The sequence below is a fragment of the Haliotis cracherodii genome, unplaced genomic scaffold (assembly GCF_022045235.1).
Source record: "Haliotis cracherodii isolate W230 unplaced genomic scaffold, xgHalCrac1.p SCAF_7, whole genome shotgun sequence".
NCBI lineage: Eukaryota > Metazoa > Mollusca > Gastropoda > Lepetellida > Haliotidae > Haliotis > Haliotis cracherodii.
The window spans coordinates 36579615-36602329 of record NW_027266330.1 but is presented as its reverse complement, the minus strand read 5'-3'; the positions used below and the strand labels follow the sequence as shown (position 1 = coordinate 36602329).

The 22715-nt window shown below is 43.2% G+C and overlaps 1 protein-coding gene across 1 annotated transcript in view; it reads left to right on the top strand.

Moving 5' to 3' along the window:
- LOC139447182 (matrix metalloproteinase-16-like) overlaps window positions 1–22715 on the top strand; it is an 89527-nt gene that overhangs the window by 53389 nt on the left and 13423 nt on the right. Inside the window, exons 3-5 of the mRNA XM_071228395.1 lie at window positions 10008–10115; window positions 21278–21378; window positions 22480–22684. Of these exons, the coding sequence (XP_071084496.1) occupies window positions 10008–10115; window positions 21278–21378; window positions 22480–22684 (414 nt within the window). The remainder of the gene's footprint in view (window positions 1–10007; window positions 10116–21277; window positions 21379–22479; window positions 22685–22715) is intronic.

Here is a 22715-nt window from a genome sequence, read left to right as displayed (position 1 = left end):
TAGCTATTCGCATATACATTGTCCTCGTAGGGATTCTGGGTATGAATGTATGCCCCAGGCAACAATGCTTGTCGTTTCAATAGATCGGGTGGTCAGGCTCGGTGACTTCGTTGATTGCATGTCACTGTATCCCATTTGTGTGGATCGGTGCTCATGATGTCGATCATTGGATTTTTCTGGTCCAGACCCGTCTATTTACATAATGTTGTCATACAGCTGGAATTTTGTTGAGTGGGGCGTTAACAAAAATGACTACATGGGTAGACGTGATAAATGGCTATACACAAATCTGTTACATTTATGTACATACATATCTGATACATGGCCATTCACCCGTATCTGTTACGTTGCTGTACATGGATATCTGTTACAATAATGTACACGTACATACCAGTAACCTGGATATGCACGCATATATGTTACATGGCTATACATGTATATATGGCACATGGCTCTATACGTACATAAGTCACATGGCTATACACGTATATATTTCACATGGCTCTATACGTATATTTGTTACATGGCTATACACGTATATATGTCACATGGCTGTAAACGTATATAAGTCACATGGCTATACACGTATATGTGTTACATGACTGTATACGTACATTTGTTACATAGCTGTACACATATATCAGTAAGCTAGATATGGACATATATGTTACATGGCTATACACGTAGATATGTTACATGGCTATACACGTATATCAGTCACCTAGACATGCACGTATACATGTTACATGGCTATATACGTATATATGTCACATGGATGTATACGTATATATGTCACATGGCTATACACGTATATATGTCACATGGCTCTATACGTATATATGTCACATGGCTATACACGTATATATGTCACATGGCTCTATACGTATATATGGCACATGGCTCTATACGTATATATGTCATATGGCTATACACGTATATATGTCACATGGCTATACACGTATATATGTCACATGGCTCTATACGTATATATGTCACATGGCTATACACGTATATATGTCACATGGCTATATACACGTACATATGTTACATGGCTATTTACGTAGATATGTTACATGGCTATACACGTATATCAGTCACCTAGATATGCATGTATATATGTTACATGGTTGTACATGTATATATATATTACATGGCTATACACGTATATATGTTACATGGCTATATACGTATATATGCCACATGGCTATACACGTATATATGATAAATTGCTATACACGTATATGTTACATGGCTATACACGTATGGATGTTACATGGCTATACGCGTATATATGATACATGGCTATACTCGTATATGTGTCACATGGCTATACACGTACATATGATACATGGCTATACTCGCATATGTGTCACATGGCTATACACGTATATCTGATACACTACTTTACAAGTATATAATATGTGATATGTGACATTGACATAGACATTAAGCTGACACACCGTGACAACTGGAATACTTTTCAAAGCGGCGTTAAAACAAACTCGCTCACTCCTAACATGTTAGATTGCTGTCTGGTATATCTGTTACATGGCTGTATACGTTTTCCTGTTACCTGCATTGAGTAATGGTATGGTTGCTCTCACACCTGACATGCACATTCCACGAACAATTCACGTATCCCGTTTCTTCTGCGGTTCATTAAAATGTCATCAAGCGTAATGTTTTCTCATTATTTCGTCTCGCAAAAAAAAACGTGAGTAATTATGCCTTTCCTAAAGGTTTCACCTGTGATTGTATTTCTCCAGACAGACAGGTACTAAGAGCGGACTTCCGGAGTTTGCTGGTTGTGTCGGAAACGTGGCATCTGTCACATTGCAAACCCAATAGTCTGTGCACTTACTGCAGCTAGTCCTCCCGGGCCCGGTTCAGAAGTCGTAAATCTATGTTAATGAATGGGGGCAGTTGCACCTGATGTGGACGTTAGAGACGCCATCTCAAGATGTTCCCTGCCTGTGTGCTAGAGAAGCCATCTCAAAATATTCCCTACCGGTGTGCTAGAGAAGCCATCTCTAGATATTCCCTACCGGTGTGCTAGAGAAGCCATCTCTAGATATTCCCTACCGGTGTGCTAGAGAAGCCATCTCTAGATATTCCCTACCGGTGTGCTAGAGAAGCCATCTCTAGATATTCCCTACCGGTGTGCTAGAGAAGCCATCTCTAGATATCCCCTACCGGTGTGCTAGAGAAGCCATCTCTAGATATTCCCTACCGGTGTGCTAGAGAAGCCATCTCTAGATGTTTCCTACCGGTGTGCTAGAGAAGCCATCTCTAGATATTCCCTACCGGTGTGCTAGAGAAGCCATCTCTAGATGTTCCCTACCGTTGTGCTAGAGAAGCCATCTCTAGATATTCCCTACCGGTGTGCTAGAGAAGCCATCTCTAGATATTCCCTACCGGTGTGCAAGAGAAGACATCTCAAGATGTTCCCTACCGGTGTGCTAGAGAAGCTATCTCTAGATGTTCCCTGCCTTTGTGTGAGAGAAGACATCTCTTGATGTTTCCTACCGGTGTGCTAGAGAAGCCATCTCTAGATGTTCCCTACCGGTGTGCTAGAGAAGCCATCTCTAGATGTTCCCTACCGGTGTGCTAGAGAAGCCATCTCTAGATATTCCCTACCGGTGTGCTAGAGAAGCCATCTCTAGATATTCCCTACCGGTGTGCTAGAGAAGCCATCTCTAGATATTCCCTACCGGTGTGCTAGAGAAGCCATCTCTAGATATTCCCTACCGGTGTGCTAGAGAAGCCATCTCTAGATATTCCCTACCGGTGTGCAAGAGAAGACATCTCAAGATGTTCCCTACCGGTGTGCTAGAGAAGCTATCTCTAGATATTCCCTGACCTATTGTCCGTCAGATGATGCATACCGTCCGTCAGTGAACACCTATCGTCCGTCAGTGGACACATATCGTCCGTCAGTGGACACATATCGTCCGTCAGTGAACACCTATCGTCCGTCAGTGAACACCTATCGTCCGTCAGTGAACACCTATCGTCCGTCAGTGGATGCATACCGTCCGTCAGTGGACACCTATCGTCCGTCAGTGAACACCTATCGTCCGTCAATGAACACCTATCGTCCATCAATGAACACCTATCGTCCGTCAGTGGACACATATCGTCATTCAATGAACACCTATCGTCCGTCAATGAACACCTATCGTCCGTCGGTAAACACCTGTCGGCCATCAGTGAACACCTAAAAATCGGGTTATTTTTCTAACAGACACTTCATCAATGTGCGTCATCCACAAGTGACAGTGACACCTACTATCGATACAGTTCCTTCACGCGACAAAGCTGTTTAATTTGTCGAATCAGCGATTTTCTTCTAGACACGCAGAGAGAGTGAGAACATTTACTGAACAAGAAATGCCAGAAGAATCAATCGACTTTAGACGCTCACCAACAGCTGTCTCCGCAGATGCCACTGCTTTCAAAACCAAGCTTTAGACCCAAATAACTATTTAGTTGTAGACACAGTTTGCACATGCTGTGGTGAGCATCCCCATTGCTTGGCAGGTGAACCAGATGTTGCATTAACCCAAGATTTTCACACTACACCACCCCCATCCCCACCACCCCATCCCCACCACCACAACCAAACACACATCCCCCATCCCCATCTTCTTCGTTTCCATCCCCCACCCTCTCAACATATGGCGTCGAACCCACGTGGCTTTTCAAAGACAATGCGATCAAACTACTTACACATTGTATATATTGCCGAACTACAGACCGATGTCTGAGCAACCTTTGGAAACGACCTCACGGAGAAGTGGGTACTGACAATAACATGCCTCAATTCCAAACCACTTCTTCCTACTCTATGCTTCTGAACTAACGACTGAAGATATCCTTGAGAAATAAATAAAGAGACTTCCTCTTGTACTCTGACAAAAAGTTTAATTCAAATTAAAGTACAGAGTAACTCCTGCGGGACTGGGGAAGTTTTCCAATTACCGTCCCTCCTAATCCTTCATCCACGCTTACATGTATCTCCACTTCCGTCTTCCCCGAACTTTGATCGGGATGAGATAAAACTAATTTTTATTGATTTTAATTCATACATTTCTTACGATCCCTCTGAGATGGAAACTCGCAAGATGCACAGGTTTCAGAATTTTTATTTAATTTCAAGTTGTAAAGAATTAAATTACAAAGTTGTCCTTCAAACGGCATACAGCGTGACTTGTAATGTTTACAGATGTTGTGTGTCTACGTCAGAGGTAGTGCAGCGGCTTGCTGCTTGTCGCGCATCACCTCTCACTGCTCACTCGACATAGTAATACGCCCCAAACTGGAGTCGGTTCACCAGTAAGTCTACAGGACAAACACCAACAAGCCCTGATGAAGACTGATGTCTAATGTCTTATTGATGTCTTTCTGGTGTGATTGATGTCTTTCTGGTGTGATTGATGTCTTTCTGGTGTGATTGTTGTCTTTCTGGTGTTTGATTGATGTTTTACTGACATTTCATTTATGTCTGATTGATATTTGATTGATGTCTGACTGATGTCTTGTTTATTTCTGATGATGTACGGATAATGTCTTGATTGTGTATGAGTTTATGGTGGATGATGTTCAGATATTTTCTGAGTGATGTTTAATAGTGGATAATGTACAGGTGTCTGATAATGTACAGAAAGTCTCTGATAATGTACAGAAAGTCTCTGATAATGTACAGAAAGTCTCTGATAATGTACAGGTGTCTGATAATGTACAGAAAGGGACCGATAATGTACAGAAAGTGTCGGAAAGAGTGCGGAAGGTGTCTGATAATGTACAGAAAGTGTCGGAAAGAGTGTGGAAGGTGTCTGATAATGTACAGAAAGTCTGATAATGTACAGAAAGTGTCGGAAAGAGTGCGGAAGGTGTCTGATAACGTACAGAAAGTGTCTGAAAGAGTGCGGAAGGTGTCTGATAATGTACATAAAGTGTCTGAAAGAGTGCGGAAGGTGTCTGAAAATGTACAGAAAGTGTCTGAAAAAGTGCGGAAGGTGTCTGATAATGTACAGAAAGTGCATGAATGAGTGCGGAAGGTGTCTGATAATGTACAGAAAGTATCTGATAATGTACAGAAAGTCTCTGATAATGTACAGAAAGTGTCTGAAAGAGTGCGGAAGGTGTCTGATAATGTACAGAAAGTGTCTGATAATGTACAGAAAGTGTCTGAAAGAGTGCGGAAGGTGTCTGAAAATGTACAGAAAGTGTCTGAAAAAGTGCGGAAGGTGTCTGAAAATGTACAGAAAGTGCATGAATGAGTGCGGAAGGTGTCTGATAGTGTACAGAAAGTATCTGATAATGTACAGAAAGTCTATGATAATGTACAGAAAGTGTCTGAAAGAGTGCGGAAGGTGTCTGATAATGTACAGAAAGTCTCTGATGATGTACAGAAAGTGTCTGAAAGAGTGCGGAAGGTGTCTGATAATGTACAGAAAGTGTCTGAAATAGTGTGGAAGGTGTCCGATAATGTACCGAAAGTCTGATAATGTACAGAAAGTCTCTGATAATGTACAGAAAGTGTCTGAAAGAGTGTGGAAGGTGTCTGATAATGTACGGAAAGTGTCTGAAAGAGTGCGGGAGGTGTCTGATAATGTACAGAAAGTGTCTGAAAGAGTGCGGAAGGTGTCTGATAATGTACAGAAAGTGTATGAATGAGTGCGCAAGGTGTCTGATAGTGAACCGAAAAAGTATCTCATAATGTACAGAATGTCTCTGATAATGTACAGAAAGTGTCTGAAAGAGTGCGGAAGATGTCTGATAATATACAGAAAGTCTCTGATAATATACAGAAAGTGTCTGAGAGAGTGCGGAAGGTGTCTGATAATGTACAGAAAGTGTCTGAAAGAATGTGGAAGGTGTCTGATAATTTACAGAAAGTCTCTGATAATGTACAGAAAGTGTCTGAAAGAGTGCGGAAGGTGTCTGATAATGTACAGAAAGTCTCTGTTAATGTACAGAAAGTGTCTGAAAGAGTGCGTGAGGTGTCTGATGATGTACAGAAAGTGTCTGAAATAGTGTGGAAGGTGTCCGATAATGTACCGAAAGTCTCTTATAATGTACAGAAAGTCTCTGATAATGTACAGAAAGTGTCTGAAAGAGTTTGGAAGGTGTCTGATAACGTACGGAAAGTGTCTGAAAGAGTGTGGAAGGTGTCTGATACTGTGCAGAAAGTGTCTGAAAGAGTGCGGAAGGTGTCTGAAAATGTACAGAAAGTATCCGATAATGTACCGAAAGTCTCTGATAATGTACAGAAAGTGTCTGAAAGAGTGCGGAAGGTGTCTGATAATGTACAGAAAGTATCTGATAATGTACAGAAAGTATCTGATAATGAACAGAAAGTGTCTGAAAGAGTGTGGAAGGTGTCTGATAAAGTACAGAAAGTGTCAGAAATAGTGCGGAAGGTGTCTGATAATGTACAGAAAGTCTCTGATAATGTACAGAAAGTGTCTAAAAGAGTTCGGAAGGTGTCTGATAATGTACACAAAGTGTCTGAAAGAGTGAGGAGTGTGTATGATAATGCCCATATTGTGTCGTATAATGTCCTAATTGTGTCTTATAAAGTTCAGATAATGTTAAAATGGCTGATAATATCAAGATAATATCTGACCATGTCAGACATATACGATTCAAATCGCATGTTGTTTGATACTGAAAGCTTGAAAGGAATAGTTCTTGAAAAGGAGACACAGCAGTATGTTCTTATAATGAGTCTTAACACCAATCGTAACGCCATCCGTAATATCAGCCTTATATTAACACCATCCTTTCAGCCAACCTTACCACTAATCGTAACGCCATCCGTAAAACAAGCCTTCACACCATCCTTTCAGCCAACCTTAACACCAATCGTAACGACAAGACCAAGCAGTTAAATATGAAACCTCCTCGCTTTCACTGATACTGGCCAAATCAAATATTAAGCTTCCCATCTCAATACCACCCTGAACATGAACGTGTGAGTCTACAGATCCTCGTAAGGAGATGTACATTAATGAATCTGACAATCCACATTGACGCCTCAGGGCTACAGTGTGGTTGAAGTGTTCACCACAAATATTGATCCTGACGAACAACAAAAACTGCCTCGGTTATAATTAACGTTCTCACTGCTTAGTTTCCTTACCACAGCATCGTCTACCACGGCCCTGGGAGCCGTCTTGTCGTGGAATGGGATGTTATGTAATACACGGCCCATTAGTGCTGCTCCTAGTCTACTCATTCACTGTCTGTGTAGAGGCGAACAGGGATTAAGGACAAACACTGGGAGTTGTAAGCTTGAAATTATAGCTGTTTTACAACAGAATTCTTAAATTAGCTTTCGTGTTTGTTGTCTTTTGAAGACGTTTCTTCTTGGACGATGTTGCAGTGCAGTTAGAGACGCAGCCGGTGCATTGAGTGAAGTCGTTTGCGTTGTGGCTTATAATTAGGGTAAATGTTGACCTCAAGTCAACAGAAGATGCGCCATCATTAGAGTCAAGTTTTCGTCTCTCTCGCATTAGGGGCGGTGTGGTGACCTATTGGCTAATTGTTCTCGCTGCTTCGAAGTTTTATAGGGTAGCGAAGCCACGTTTCGGGATTTTCCGTCTTGATTTTGATCTTGTGCTGTGTAAAACATACTCTAACACTCACTATCATTCTTACACATTCCCACACTCATATTAACACTCACTGTTTTCGGGGTGGTAGGGTAGCCTAGTGGTTAAAGCGTTCACTCGTCACGCCGAAGACGCGGTTTCGATTCCACAATGTGAAGCCCATTTCTGGTGTCCCCCGCCGTGATATGGCTGGAATATTTCTAAAAGCGGCGTAAAACCATACTCACTCACTCACATATCACATTCTCACACACTTACATATTTTCACACTCACATGGACACTTACACAATCTCACATACTCTTCTCTATATGGCTGAAGAAACATAGCTAATGCGAAGTAACATTTAAACCCAATCGTTTTCTCTCACACTCTCCTCGTCGTTGTGTGACTGCAGAAGTATTGCCAATGCGATGTAACATTTAAACTCAATCTCCCCTGCTTGCCCTCACAGTGCTGTCACATTCATGCCCCCACAGACTGATGGGACACACAGCAGTCACAATCATGCCCCCACAGACTGATGAGACACACAGCTGTCACAATCATGCCCCCACAGACTGATGGGACACACAGCTGTCACAACCATGCCCCCACAGACTGATGGGACACACAGCAGTCACAATCATGCCCCCACAGACTGATGGGATACATAGCTGTCACACTCATGCCCCCACAGACTGATGGGATACACAGCAGTCACAATCATGCCCCCACAGACTGATGGGATACGTAGCTGTCACACTCATGCCCCCACAGACACATCAGTCACAATCATGCCCCCACCCACAGACTGATGGGACACACATCAGTCACAATCATGCTCCCACAGACTGATGGGACACACATCAGTCACAATCATGCCCCCACAGACTGATGGGAGACCCATCAGTCACAATCATGTCCCCACAGACTGATGGGAAACCCATCAGTCACAATCATGTCCCCACAGACTGATGGGAAACCCATCAGTCACAATCATGCCCCCACAGACTGATGGGACACACATCAGTCACAATCTTGCCCCCACAGACTGATGGGAAACACATCAGTCACAACCATGCCTCCACAGACTGATGGGAAACACATCAGTCACAATCATGCCCCCCAGAGACTGATGGGAAACACAACAGTCACAATCATGCCCCCAGAGACTGATGGGAAACACAGCAGTCACAATCATGCCCCCACAGACTGATGGGAAACACAGCAGTCACAATCATGCCCCCACAGACTGATGAGACACACAGCTGTCACAATCATGCCCCCACAGACTGATGGGACACACAGCTGTCACAACCATGCCCCCACAGACTGATGGGACACACAGCAGTCACAATCGTGCCCCCACAGACTGATGGGACACAGCTGTCACAGTCATGCCCTCACAGACTGATGGGACACACATGAGTCAAAATCATGCCCCCACAGACTGATGGGATACACAGCTGTCCCACTCAAGCCCCCACAGACTGATGGGACACACAGCAGTCACAATCATGCCCTCACAGACTGATGGGAAACACAGCAGTCACAATCATGCTCCCACAGACTGATGGGACACACAACAGTCACAATCGTGCCCCCACAGACTGATGGGACACAGCTGTCACAGTCATGCCCTCACAGACTGATGGGACTCACATCAGTCAAAATCATGCCCCCACAGAGACAGCAGTCAAAATTATGGGAGTTAACTAACTTTAAAAGTCCAGTTTCCACCCTTGCCGAACTAGGCTGGTATTTCTGGGCTCGATCGTAGCGCCACCAGTGGCTATTACGAGTTATGTCCCTTCTATGCCTCCCCGATGGACCAATCAGATTCAAACCTCCGGAATCACTTACATTTGCTTCAAACAAAATGGCGGCGCCCAGTGATGACAATCTGATCGATAATCAAGATCTATATTGTCATGAAACGGGTCTGACATAGCGAAGTGCATCAAATCACGTGAGCACCTTGATTAAAAACATGAAAAGATTAGAAAAATGTGTTGACAACGAGTTGGCGGTGAACATACTTTACAAATCCTGCAATCGACCGAAATCTACATGACAGTTTTCGAACAGGATTTCAATTTCGTTGCGCGATTTTGATGGGACCATGCATAGACTCGTTAGTCCAGCCAAAATGTAACTCCATAATACCAGCCTTGTTAGGCAAGGGTGGAAACTGGACTTTTATAGTCAGTTAATTCCCTTGTCTCGGGAAGATGGTGCGGTGGATGTTTGTTGTCGGTGTAACCACGTGACTTTTGTTTGTTGAAGGGGCAACCGCGTGTGGTGGGTGCTTGTTGGTGGTGTGACCACGTGACTGTTGCTTGTTAAAAGGGGTAACCACGTGTTTATTGCTTATTGAAGGTGTGACCACGTGTTTTTGTTGTTGCAGGTGTGATGGACAAGGAGACAAAGGATACAATGAGTCTACCACGCTGTGGTAACAGCGACAAAGACGACATGAGCCGGGGCGCAAGGAGGAAGCGGTATACGTTACAAGGTAACATTCTTTACAGTCAACAACTTTTAAAGTTTAAGATCCAACAAGTTAAATTCCTTTACGTTAACAACTTTTACTGCTTAAAAATCTTCAGCAGTTAATATCACTCTCAGTTATTATCCGTTAGAGTTTTAACATCATTAACAGTTACTTTGCAGTGTTAATGTACAGTTAACATCCTGAATAGTATCCTTTATGGTTCTAACATCCTTAAAATGTTACCTTATTTACAGATAATATTCTTTACATTTTAACATCTTTTACAGTGAACATTATAAGCTGTAAACCTCGTATACAGTTTTGACATCCTTTGCAGTTAATGCCCCTTTACAGTCAATATCCTTTACGGTCAACATCCTTTACGGTCAACATCTTTTACAGTCAATATCCTTTACGGTCAACATCCTTTACGGTTAGCATCGCTGTCTTTCAACATCGTTTTCTGTGGCGTTAGATGGGGGTGGTTGGGTGCCCGATAGAGACCAGAGAGTCTTTGTTTAGCTTTGTGTACAGCTGCCGTCCAGATCAGTGGGGCTGTAAAAAACATTTCTCGAACTTTTACGTGCAGCAAGCTGCCTTAATGACGTGCATTTATGCTATGTCGGCATAACTGGGCGGAAGTGACGTAGCGAGGAGTACCCATTGTCTGAAGCACTTCCTTCTCACATCGATCGCCTAGCAGAACAACATGTGATGAGAGGAATGGCCTTTCAATGTTTCCGTTAATGATTTAAGTTCCTTTGAAAACATTTTCCGACTCTACGTTCAGTCAGTTGGCTTCATGTGTGACATTTGTTTACAATCATTGCGTTGTGTCGTGCATTTCGTCGAACACTGTTGGACTCATGTTTACCTTTGTATGAGGTGAGGTGAAATGGGGATTAACGTCGTCGCGTTCAAGATTATTGCACATATATTTTATAGTGCTAGCAAACTGAGATACCATGCCGCAGTTTAACATGAATATTCCACTCAGGCCCTGTATACTGACTTCGTGCCGACCAGTTCTTGTTAATCTGTCACGGATGACATTGGTAACAGATTCATCTGTCACAGATGACGTTGTAACAGATTTATCTGTCACGGATGACGTTGGTAACATATTCATCTGTCATGGATGACGATGTAACAGATTCATCTGTCATGGATGACGTTTGTAACATATTCATCTGTCACGGATGACGTTGGTGACAGATTCATCTGTCACGGATGACGTTGTAACAGATCAAAGATGAGTCACGTGACCTGGATGTAACAGATTCATCTGTCACGGATGACGTTGTAACAATTTCATCTGTCACGGGTGACGTTTGTAACAGATTCATCTGTCTCGGATGACGTTGTAACAGATTAAAGATGAGTCAAGGATGACGTTGGTTACAGATTCATATGTCACGGATGACGTTGTAACAGATTCATCTGTCAAAGATGATGTTGTAAGAGATTCATCTGTCACGGATGACGTTATAACAGATTCATCTATCACAGATGACGTTGGTAACAGATTCATCTGTCACAGATGACGTTGTAACAGATTCATCTATCACGGATGACGTTGGTGACAGATTCATCTGTCACGGATGACGTTGTAACAGATTAAAGATGAGTCACGTGACCTGGATGTTACAGATTCATCTGTCACGGATGACGTTGGTGACAGATGAATCTGTCATGGATGACGTTGGTAACAGATTCATATGTCACGGATGACGTTGTAACAGATTCATCTGTCAAGGATGACGTTGTAAGAGATCCATCTGACACGGATGACGTTGCAACAGATTCATCTGTCACGGATGACGTTGGTGACAGATGAATCTGTCATGGATGACGTTGGTAACAGATTCATATGTCACGGATGACGTTGTAACAGATTCATCTGACACGGATGACGTTGTAACAGATTCATCTATCACGGATGACGTTGTAAAAGATTCATCTGTCACGGATGACGTTGTAACAGATTCATCTGTCACGGATGACGTTGTAACAGATTCATCTGTCATGGATGACGTTGTAACAAATTTATCTGTCACGGATGACGTTGTAACAGATTCATCTGTCACGGATGACGTTGGTATCTCATTAAGCAGTACACAGCAATGATAATAGCACAGGAAACATTCAGCATGTATTCGACTGTTAACGCTAGCCGCGGATGTACTAATACTCATGACGTTGTCAGAAGTTCAACCCGTCGCTGATTCTGTAAAGGCAGCACCTTCAACCACCACTGATGACCTTGTCAAAAGACAGAGCCGCTAATGTTGACGTTGGCACCTGAATGGTCCGTTAATGCTGAAGCCAACATAATTCCTACACTCCTAAAACAGCCTCATCAGTTCATGTTCCGCCACCAGATACGGAGGAAGTTTGCTGTAGAGCTGTCGGAATAGCCTCCATGCATCTACCGGAGCTAATATAATGGGAACAAGATCCTGTCTCGAAAAAAATGCCATTATATATTTATGCAATTTTAGAAAAGTTAAACTTGTACTTTTCCGACAAAACCACCAAGCATTTCCTTTAATTATCCATTTCACAAGCAATCGTGCACCTTGTTTGTGTGAGGCAATGTCAGATTCGAGAGACCCAATCCTAAATAGGAACTATTTGAGCGCAGCATTATACGAGGGAGGAAATGTGAAACTGTGAATGACACATGCCGCTACTGGGAACAATTCTTAACGAGCACCCGATGGTGACTTGCTCTAGGCTATGGTAAAAAATACATATGGATTTCATTCGTCCATGTAGCATTGGGTACAGTCATTGGGAATGGATTCAAAATGCCGCCAAATTATTCTTATTTCCTGGAGAGTAAATCTCGAGGCTATATGGATTACATCCAGGTCACGTGACCTTCTTGGCCCTATTTTTGCACCTGCGAACCATTCAAACACGTGTATTTTGTGTCCTAGTGTTTAGACCCTGTGCACATATACCAGCTTTGTTTCGCATCTTATACCGAGCTTATGGGTGGTACTTCGATTTCTGGGTGTATGAGTGAGTGAGTGAGTGAGCAACATTCATGAGATTTCACAGCGTGAGACACAAGAAATATACTTTAGATGGTACTCGGATGGTGACCTGGCTTATAGATGGTACTTGAATAGGCGGTCTGGCTTATAGATGGTACTTGGGTTGGCGGTCTGGCTTATAGATGGTACTTGGGTTGGTGGTCTGGCTTATAGATGGTACTTGGATGGATGCCCTGGCTTATCGATTGTACTTGGATGGATGCCCTGGCTTATATATGGTACTTTGGTTAGTGGTCTGGCTTGTAGATGGTACTTGGATGGTGACCTGTCTTATAGATGGTACTTGGGTGGCGGTCTGGCTTATAGATGGTACTTGGGTTGGTGTCCTGGCTTTTAGATGACGTTTGGGTTGGTGGTCTGCCTTTTAGATGGTACTTGGATGGTGATCTGGCTAACAGATGGTACTTGGATTGTAGCCTGGCCTATAGATGGTACTTGGGTAGCAGTCTGGCTTTTAGATGGTACTTGGATTGTTGTCTGGCTCACAGATGGTACTTGGATTGTAGCCTGGCCTTATAGATGGTACTTAGGTTGGTGGTCTGGCTTATATATAGCACTTGATTGGATGGCTTGTATTATACATTTGTAGATGGTACTTGGATGGATGGCCTTGGCGTTTAGATGGTGTTTTCGTCTTTGGAGTAGTTTATCGATGGGCGACGGTTAAGTGGCCTGGCTGTAAGATAGTACACAGATGACGTCCATCGTGTAGATGACGTCCATAGTGAAAGAGCATGTCTCACCTGGGACCTGGCTTATAAATAATAATTGTATGGGTGATATCAAAGTATTACTCACAGCCTTTGTTCTGGAAATGATCAAACAAGCATGTCAATCTCCTTTCCCTTGAATCACCCCGACATGCGTGATGGCATCTCCTGCATATGTGATAGCAACGTTTGCATACGTGATAGTATAACGCTGGCATACAACACAGACGTTAGTGGATGACTGGGATCTTCAAAGACGACAGTGGGATTCCGCCAGCAACACTGAAGACATCAGAAAAAGGGGAAAGTGTTTACCGCTCGCCTCACAATCTGTGTCTGTAGTTTCATGGATCAATCAATCACATGCATCACGCAACACGTCATTTTCCCTGCGTGGAGGGTCAGGGAGCCGAGATTACCCTTTTGTCCCTGCTAGGTGGTGTTGGGGGCACGGTTGACCCAGTGGTCAAGAACCTTCTATGTACAGTGCAGGTTTGGAACCAGAGGGCGCATCCTCCATTTTCAGACAACTTTCGTTTCTATGTCATTCCTACCTCTGTTTTTTTTCGCTACGAGTGCTTGAGTAGTGTGCCCCTTTCCCCTTCGCTCCACTTTCAATTTTTGAAATCTTTTATTCATTTCTTGGTTGTCAATTATCATCTTTCTCTATCATGGTGATGGGCTAGTGGCTCTGTACGTCAAGGTAATGTTCCCCACGTGTTTTCAATGCTCCCCGCACAGCCTACCACCACCACCACCCACCAACCCACCCATCTACCCATCAACCCACCCATCTACCCACCGACCAACTCACCTACCCACCTTCACACACACACACACACACACACGCACGCACGCACGCACGCACGCACGCACACACACACATCATCACCCCAGGGCTGAGGGTCATAAGTGTTTTACCTCACCTCCAAGGAACGCACTGAGGGGAGGTAACGAGATGCGACAGAGCTCCTCAAAACCAGTGTTACTTCATGGACACAGAGGGCTGTTGTTGCTGTGGCCCACCTGTGAGCCAGCGGGTTGTTGTTGCTGTGGCCCACCTGAGCCAGTGGGCTGGGTTGGGCGCCATGTGCAGCCACAGTTACATCCCCAGACCCCCAGGCAGGTGGCGGTATATGGAAACAACAGGGACAGGCGAGCGTTTGTCACCCCTGGGGAAGTGTGAACTCATACCAGAATAGGGAAGTTGGATGAAAGGAACACGTTGAACTTCTCCCAGGGAAGCCCTAGAATGGGTGATATTAGCTCGCCCTAGTGCGGGGATACAGAACAGCTGAAACCAGTCTGATTCAGTTCACTACATTATTTCAAGAGAGTTCGTCATGTTGGGGATCTCTTTAGGATCTCATGTAGGATCTCTTTTGGTTTATAATAGGCAGTGACAGACTAATTTCTCATCACTCATTATAACACCATGCACAAGTACAATATAGGGTGTTGAAAATCTTTACAGCTACAAAATATAGTTTTAACATGTGCGCGTACCATCAGTGAAACAGGAATCAGCAGAAGATGGTAACTGCAGACAGTACCAGGTAAAAGGGTAAACACGGCAGAAGTGTGTGGATTTTACATCTTATGTAATCAACATACAGTGTTCAATTATGATATGCTCTGATTTCTATATTATGAAATCCAAATCAACTAATATATTCTCGAAAATAAGTTCATTGAGAAATAACATCTATATGTATTTGATAGGGGTATACCCCATTGTATAAATGCATCTTATTCTTTTCATGCTTCGAAGTTTGACATAAACCTGATGTGATTGTTATGATTAGAAACAATTGGTGAAACAGTACAGTAAGTTTTTGAGATCTGACTGATTTTAGGGTAAAATTAAACATACACGTACTTTCACATTTGTGAAGAGAGAGTGAAGTCAAGTGTTAATTCAAAAGTAGTATATGCAGATCTTTTCATGCACAGCTGTCTACAAATAATATTGCATGTCGACAGTCACCTACTACCTTTCCGGGTAAGCAGAGGGTCACGTGGTCATCTGAACATTTCAGAACTGCAGGCAAAAACAGAGCAGCAGTAGTAGAATACTGTAAAAATGTAAATGAATGATTTATACCTGGAGTGAGTGTGTGTGTGGGGGGGGGGGGACCTCAGCCTAGGCTCACAGCAATGATTTGAGCCTGCTGCAGGGGACTAAATGGACATTATGACGTCATACCGTATGATTTGACGTCACTTTTTTGTCACCTCATCGTGGCCAATGTTCACACTTTGCTAACACAAATGTATAATATGACGTCAGAAGCAGTGTCGTCATCAAACTAGTGATGACGTCATGTGTCGTGTCGGGGATACAGTACGAATAACACCATCGTGGGGAGACATATAAAAAATATATTTCCTGCGTTGAAGTAATTAATCATCGACAGGAATTTCAAGGAACCGCAAATCAAACTAAAACGAGACGCCTCACTGTAGACGTGTTTCCTGAGATTGCCGTTCACGACGACAGCAATACACACGGGTTTTGCCTGACCGCTCTCATCTCATAGGAAATAACTCTCAGCCAGTCTGTCAGTACAAACATCAAATATTGAAACTCCTGCTACGCCATGTTCAATCTACTCTCGTCGTATCTCGCGAGACAAGATCAGTCAGGATCAATTGAAGGTTGAAGTCTGAGGTTTGAGAAGAAACAACATATGTTCTTGCTGAGGTTTGAACATTGTACTTATACACGTGGTGTGGATGAACTATGCATATCATCACCCATGTGTCTCTACGAGACAGTCGTTCCCAGCTACCGCATACACTGGACTGGACCTTTGTGTTGATGTCGAAAATTTCGATTTTTTTGCGAGTGAACATTTCTTGTTGAAAGGTGCGGGTGCCTGGTTTTTCTTCTTTAAATTGCTTAAAACTGGACGAGTGTTGTTTTGAATGATGTAATCTGTATCAGTTAGATTGTGCCCCCCACTGCCCAACTAGCCTCTCCAATGGATATCTTTATACAGCGAAACCTTGTGAGTCCGTAAACCCGTCTACCAAACGATTTTTCCCGTGAAGAACCGGGTAAGAATAGGTCTTTAGCAACACATGCTTGTCGTAAGAGGCGACTAACGGGATCAGGTGGTCAGGCTCGCTGACCTGGTTGTTACACGTCATTGTATCCCAACTGAGTAGATCGATGCTTATGATGGCAATCACTGGATTGTCTGGTCCAGACTCGATTATTTACAGTCCGACGTCATACAGCTGGAATATTGCAGGAAGCGGCGTTAAACAACAAACAAAGAAAGACAAACCAGGCGTTCAATACACTCATATTTCCTGGTTTTAGGAACGCCATTGAGCCATCGAACTTCTATTACTTACACACACACACACACACACACACACACACACACACACACACACTCATTTGAAACGCCTGGTATCAAACATATGTGTGAAATCGAATTCCAGGTCCGTGATTGGCTACTCCATGGTGTTGACCAATAGTCAGATGATGACGGACTACTTTCTAGATTGAAATCTACTGATAAGTAACTCGTGCTTCACCAACGTCTGTGTCGAAACTTTATGGTTTCAGAGTGTTAATACGTTTTCTTTCATCTTGTATAGTTAGCATTATCATCATTGCCTATAAGATAGATAGAGATGGCGGAAACATTTTTGTGGAGGGTCACACTTGGTATGAGTAGTAAACAGTCAGCCGGGTGATGACACTCATGACCCTTGTATCACTGCGCCACTGCGGTCATGAGAGAAGAAAAATTATGCATCGATTCGATGCAAAATTGGCGCGATTTTAGGGGGTGTAAGAAACAGATTAATGCGCTCGTGCCTGTCATATACCATTTATCTTACAACTCGTTTCAAAAACGTTTCTAACCCTTTCGCTCTTTAGATACGTTGTGTAACCACTCGTTGTAAGATAAATGGTATCTGACATCCACTCGTGGTGTAATTTCTCTATATAAACTTTAGGGGCATTATAGTATCGTCATGATTCATTGATACGGAAAAAACATGGCATGACAAGGGCTCTTTTGGGCCCACGAGATCTGCATAATTGAAGAAATAGGGGGAAGCCTTTTCAAATCGTTATGAAAGTTATGTGTTAACATGCATGGGAATTTGACTTGGTTCAGTTCATATTTGGGACTTTAAAAGATGTAATGTATATCTAAGGCTGCGTTCTGTCAAAAACCCTGACTATACATGTTTCCGGTAAGCGTTTTTCTAATGTTTGAACATTAGCAGGTCTTTGGCCTGAGCTGACTTTCTTTGCAAATGTAGATACAGCAGTCCAAATATATGACCGCCTCCGTGGTCTAGTGGTAGAGCGTCCGCCCGGAGAGATCCCCCACCGCGTCATACCAAAAGACGTTAAAAGATGGTACTTGTTGTTGCCCTGTCTGGCGCTCGGCATTAAGGGGCTAAAACAAGGACTGGTCGGCTCGGAGTCAGTATACTGTGTCTGAGTGGGGTATTCATGTTGAAATGCGGCATGGTATCTCAGTGAGCTAGCACAATAAATCGGCATCAGTCCGGGCTAGTACAAGCAGCCACACAAACACACACACGTACATGCACGTCGCTATATAAGTGCAATAATCTTGGACGAGACGTTAACCCCTTTTCACCTCACCTCACCTCCAAATATATGGCAAAACATTCATTTTGAGTGACGAACCTATCGGCCTTTTTCACTCATTTTAGCCATTCTTATGGAATTTATTATGTCAGAAGTCCAAAACTTGCAAGTGTGGGAAAGAAAGGCGAGTTGGCTTTACCGATAGAAATGAATAAGGGAAGACTTTTTTTTGACACAGTAAAATGATATGTTATCATGGGATCCCAGCCCTGTCGACCAAATACGCTTTGGAAACAATGCACACAAACTAACCTCAAAATTTGATTCTGACGTGTTGAATTCGTATACGCGCTACTGACAGAAAATCATATTTCCCTAGATGTTTCAGCGTTTCCTCATTAGTTTCCCTCAGTGTAAGAAGATTTCAAGTTTATAAGAAGTTAAATAATTGACATTTTCAATGGGCCAAAAAAGGCCCTTACGCTTCCTCGTCCTTAATAGTGAGTATCACTGTATATACAAACGACACGCCGTGATATATATTGTTCAAAGCGGCATTAACTCAAACCTTAGAACCAATATGTCCTGAAAGAAAGGTTGGATAATGATGCTTATTATGAACAAGGTGTTGATTTGCTACCTGTATGCATGGTTTATTTAGGAGTAGACCTACTGTGTTTTCAGCAAAGAGCTAGGTTACCTGTAGATTTTACCACGCTAAAACTAACTTTTGAAACCGAACGCGCCGCATTGAAAACACAGTATGTTTGTCTCCATCCTACAATGACTAAATAAAACGCGAACTCTTTGGTGTTAGCAAATATAATGAGTGAAGCGGCGTGGGATGAATCCATTGTTTTGAGTGTGTTGTCGATCTGAATTACAGAATCACCGACAAGTCTCATGGCGCTGTACATGCTCAAGCAGTTTGTTTACGCCGTAATACTTCACTCGAACATATGACAGGCATTGAAAGCATATCAGCAACTTCGTTAGCTAACGAGGTTGGCACCCCTGAAGAAAACTAAGCAAGTTTTGTAAAGCTTTCGTTCTACACCGCACATCACCATCATGACGTCATATCGCTCAATGTGACGCAAAATATGTCACAGTCGTATAAAAGCGCCAAATTCCATGCTCCCTGTTTTCCCAAAAACTTAAAATACATTATCTTTGTAGATTTCTATCGTGTTTTCTGCCCAAAATGTGTTGCCACACAACCTTTGACTATTTTGGTAACCACAACTTTGCAATTTGTAGCCTATAATTGTAGATATACCTATTTAAATATGCCTACCGACGATGACTGAAAAAAGTTCTATGCATATTAGCTTGCGCGGTGATGCGGCCGTCAAATCGGCTGTTTTAATCACAGGGGACTTATTGTGATTTGACAACCTCTGATTGACTAATCAGAATCGAGTAATTTCCAAATTCATGGTCGAACTTGCTTTATTTCTTTTAAATATTCATTCCCGGTAGTGTGTGGTGTGACATGAATGTTTGATAATCAGCAGCAGACGAGGACTATAACGCACTACTTACTGATGACCTCATTCGTGACCTGCTGATTGGAAGAACTAGTTTCTTGAATTATGTACCAAATGATACAAGATTTGATTTGATTGGTGTCTCGATGTATTGGCCCTATGTTTAGACACTACGAAATAAACAGATCGTAGTAGCTGGGCTTTGAGAGACTGAAGCTGTTTGATTATTTATTAGCCTGGACTATATGGACATCGTGTTAATCTTGACGTTGCTCATGTACTGGCTAAGCCCTAGACTTGTTGTCTGCAATTCCCTTAGTCCTAATTAGTCCAACTTTGCAAATACATCAGAAACATCGCCGGAGGGAGGAGTCAATGTTGCTTAACGCCGCATCAGTAGGCGATGTGGGGTGAAATGGGTTGATGTCGTGTTTGTGATGTTTCTCCGCGTGGTCTCACATTGAAGGCTATCTCCGTATAAATCTTCAACCACGAAGACATCAGGACTCATTACACACGTGACCCGTGAAGATCCGGGGTAGAATAGGTCTTCAGCAACCCATGCTTGCCACAAAAGGTGACTATGCTTGTCGTAAGATGCGAACTAACGGGATCGGATGGTCAGGCTCGCTGACTTGGTTGATGCATGTCATCGATCCCAATTACGTGGATCGATGCTCATGATATTAATCACTGGATTGTCTGGTCCTAATTCGATTAATAACAGACCGCCGTCATATAGCTGGAATAATGCTGGGTGCGGCGTTAAACAATAAACCAACCAACCAACCATTACACACGTTTATTCTTAGTCTTGGCTGCAGTACATGTGGTCAGTTATGACGACATTCACTACGTCATAGCGCGAGGTAGCTCAAACTACTAACTGTAACACTACTCACAATGGCAATACACTACAATGTTCAAGATTATGTGCGACCTGCAGAGGGGAATTATTCCAAATGAACAGTTTCATGAAGAAACTTTATCCACGGTATATTTACAATGTTTGTCCGGATGGAACTAACTCAATGATGATCGTTGACACATACATGTTCCCCATCATGTTTACCATGTGTTGGTCTCCTCCCCTATACTGACAGTGAAGCCACATGTTCCCCATCGTGTTTACCATCTGTTGGTCTCCTCCTCTATACTGACAGTGAAGCCACATGTTCCCCATTGTGTTTACCATGTGTTGGTCTCCTCCTCAATACTGACAGTGAAGCCACATGTTCCCCATTGTGTTTACCATGTGTTGGTCTCCTCCTCAATACTGACAATGAAGCCACATGTTCCCCATTGTGTTTACCATGTGTTGGTCTCTTCCCAGGAAGCAAGTGGGCCAAGACCGACTTGACGTACAGGATCACCATGTTCAGCCGGGAACTGTCCAAGGGGCAAACTGTGATGGAAGTTGACAGAGCGTTAAAGGTAAGTCACGTGTCCCAGGGAAGGTATGACGATGTCAGAGTGTTAGCACAAAGTGTCCGTTTCTCAGGTAACATCAAAATTTCATACATGCTTCTTTTTAAGTGTTTGCTATATCTCAGTGTCGAACTCAGTTGGTTGCTGTTGTTATGACATAAACAAAATTCAAAAGCTGAAACACTGCCTTTGTGAATATAAATGTAACTCACTGCGTTAAAAAGGTACCTGTTACCGTGGCTGACGCTGGGCATGACGGGGATAAAACAAGCACTGGTCGGCTCTTTCCCCTCACTACGGACTAAATACGCATCAAGAGGTCCGAGGACACATTATTCCATCACACAAAGAGCACTGATACAAACAACTTTCCCGACATATTACCCCGTACAGTCTCCAGCAGACTGCTGATTCGCTTCTAGATACCATGCAGATTTAATGATGCTACAGACCTATATATCGGGCTTCATCTCCTCGGTCTGGTGACCAGCTCCCGTCTTCATCCACGCAATACAATAAATGTCACGTGAAACAGAAATGTTGTTTTACTTTAAAGAGATGAATCAGTTATTGCTATACCAAACTCCATCATACAACTTGAGGTTTAAATGGCCTACTTCAATTATTTGCAGTCCCTATAGTGTACGTCTCGTCCACATTTCTCTGCGAAGCAGGGCGAGTAAAACAAATTATCATTCCTATTAAATAAAACCAATTGTTCATAATAAAGCCATTATGTTATCTGACCGCCTCCGTGGTCTAATGGTAGAGCGTCCGCCCGGAGAGCCGCGTCATACCAAAAGATGTTTAAAGATGGTACTTGTTGTTACCCTGTCTGGCGCTCGGCACCAAGGGGCTAAAACAAGGACTGGTCGGCTCGGAGTCAGTATACTGTGTCTGAGTGGGGTATTCATGTTAAACTGCGGGATGGTATCTCAGTGTGCTAGCACTATAAATCGGCATCAGTCCGGACTAGTACAAGCAGCCACACACACACATACACGTGCATGCACGTCGCTATATAAGTGCAATAATCTTGGACGCGACGTTAAACCCCATTCCACTTCATCTCACCATTATGTTATCAATTCTGCCTTTCGGTTTCAGGTATGGAGCAAAGTGACGCCGCTCCGATTTACAAGACGAAGCCATGGGCCTGCTGATATTGAAGTCAAATTTGTCAGTCGTTCCCATGGTGACGGCAATCCTTTTGATGGGCGGGGCAGAACCCTCGCGCATGCGTTCTTCCCCCAATATGGGGGCGACGCCCATTTTGATCTGGATGAGCCTTGGACCATCTCTGTACCGGATGGTATGTGGAGTGATGACGTTACCTAGAAGTA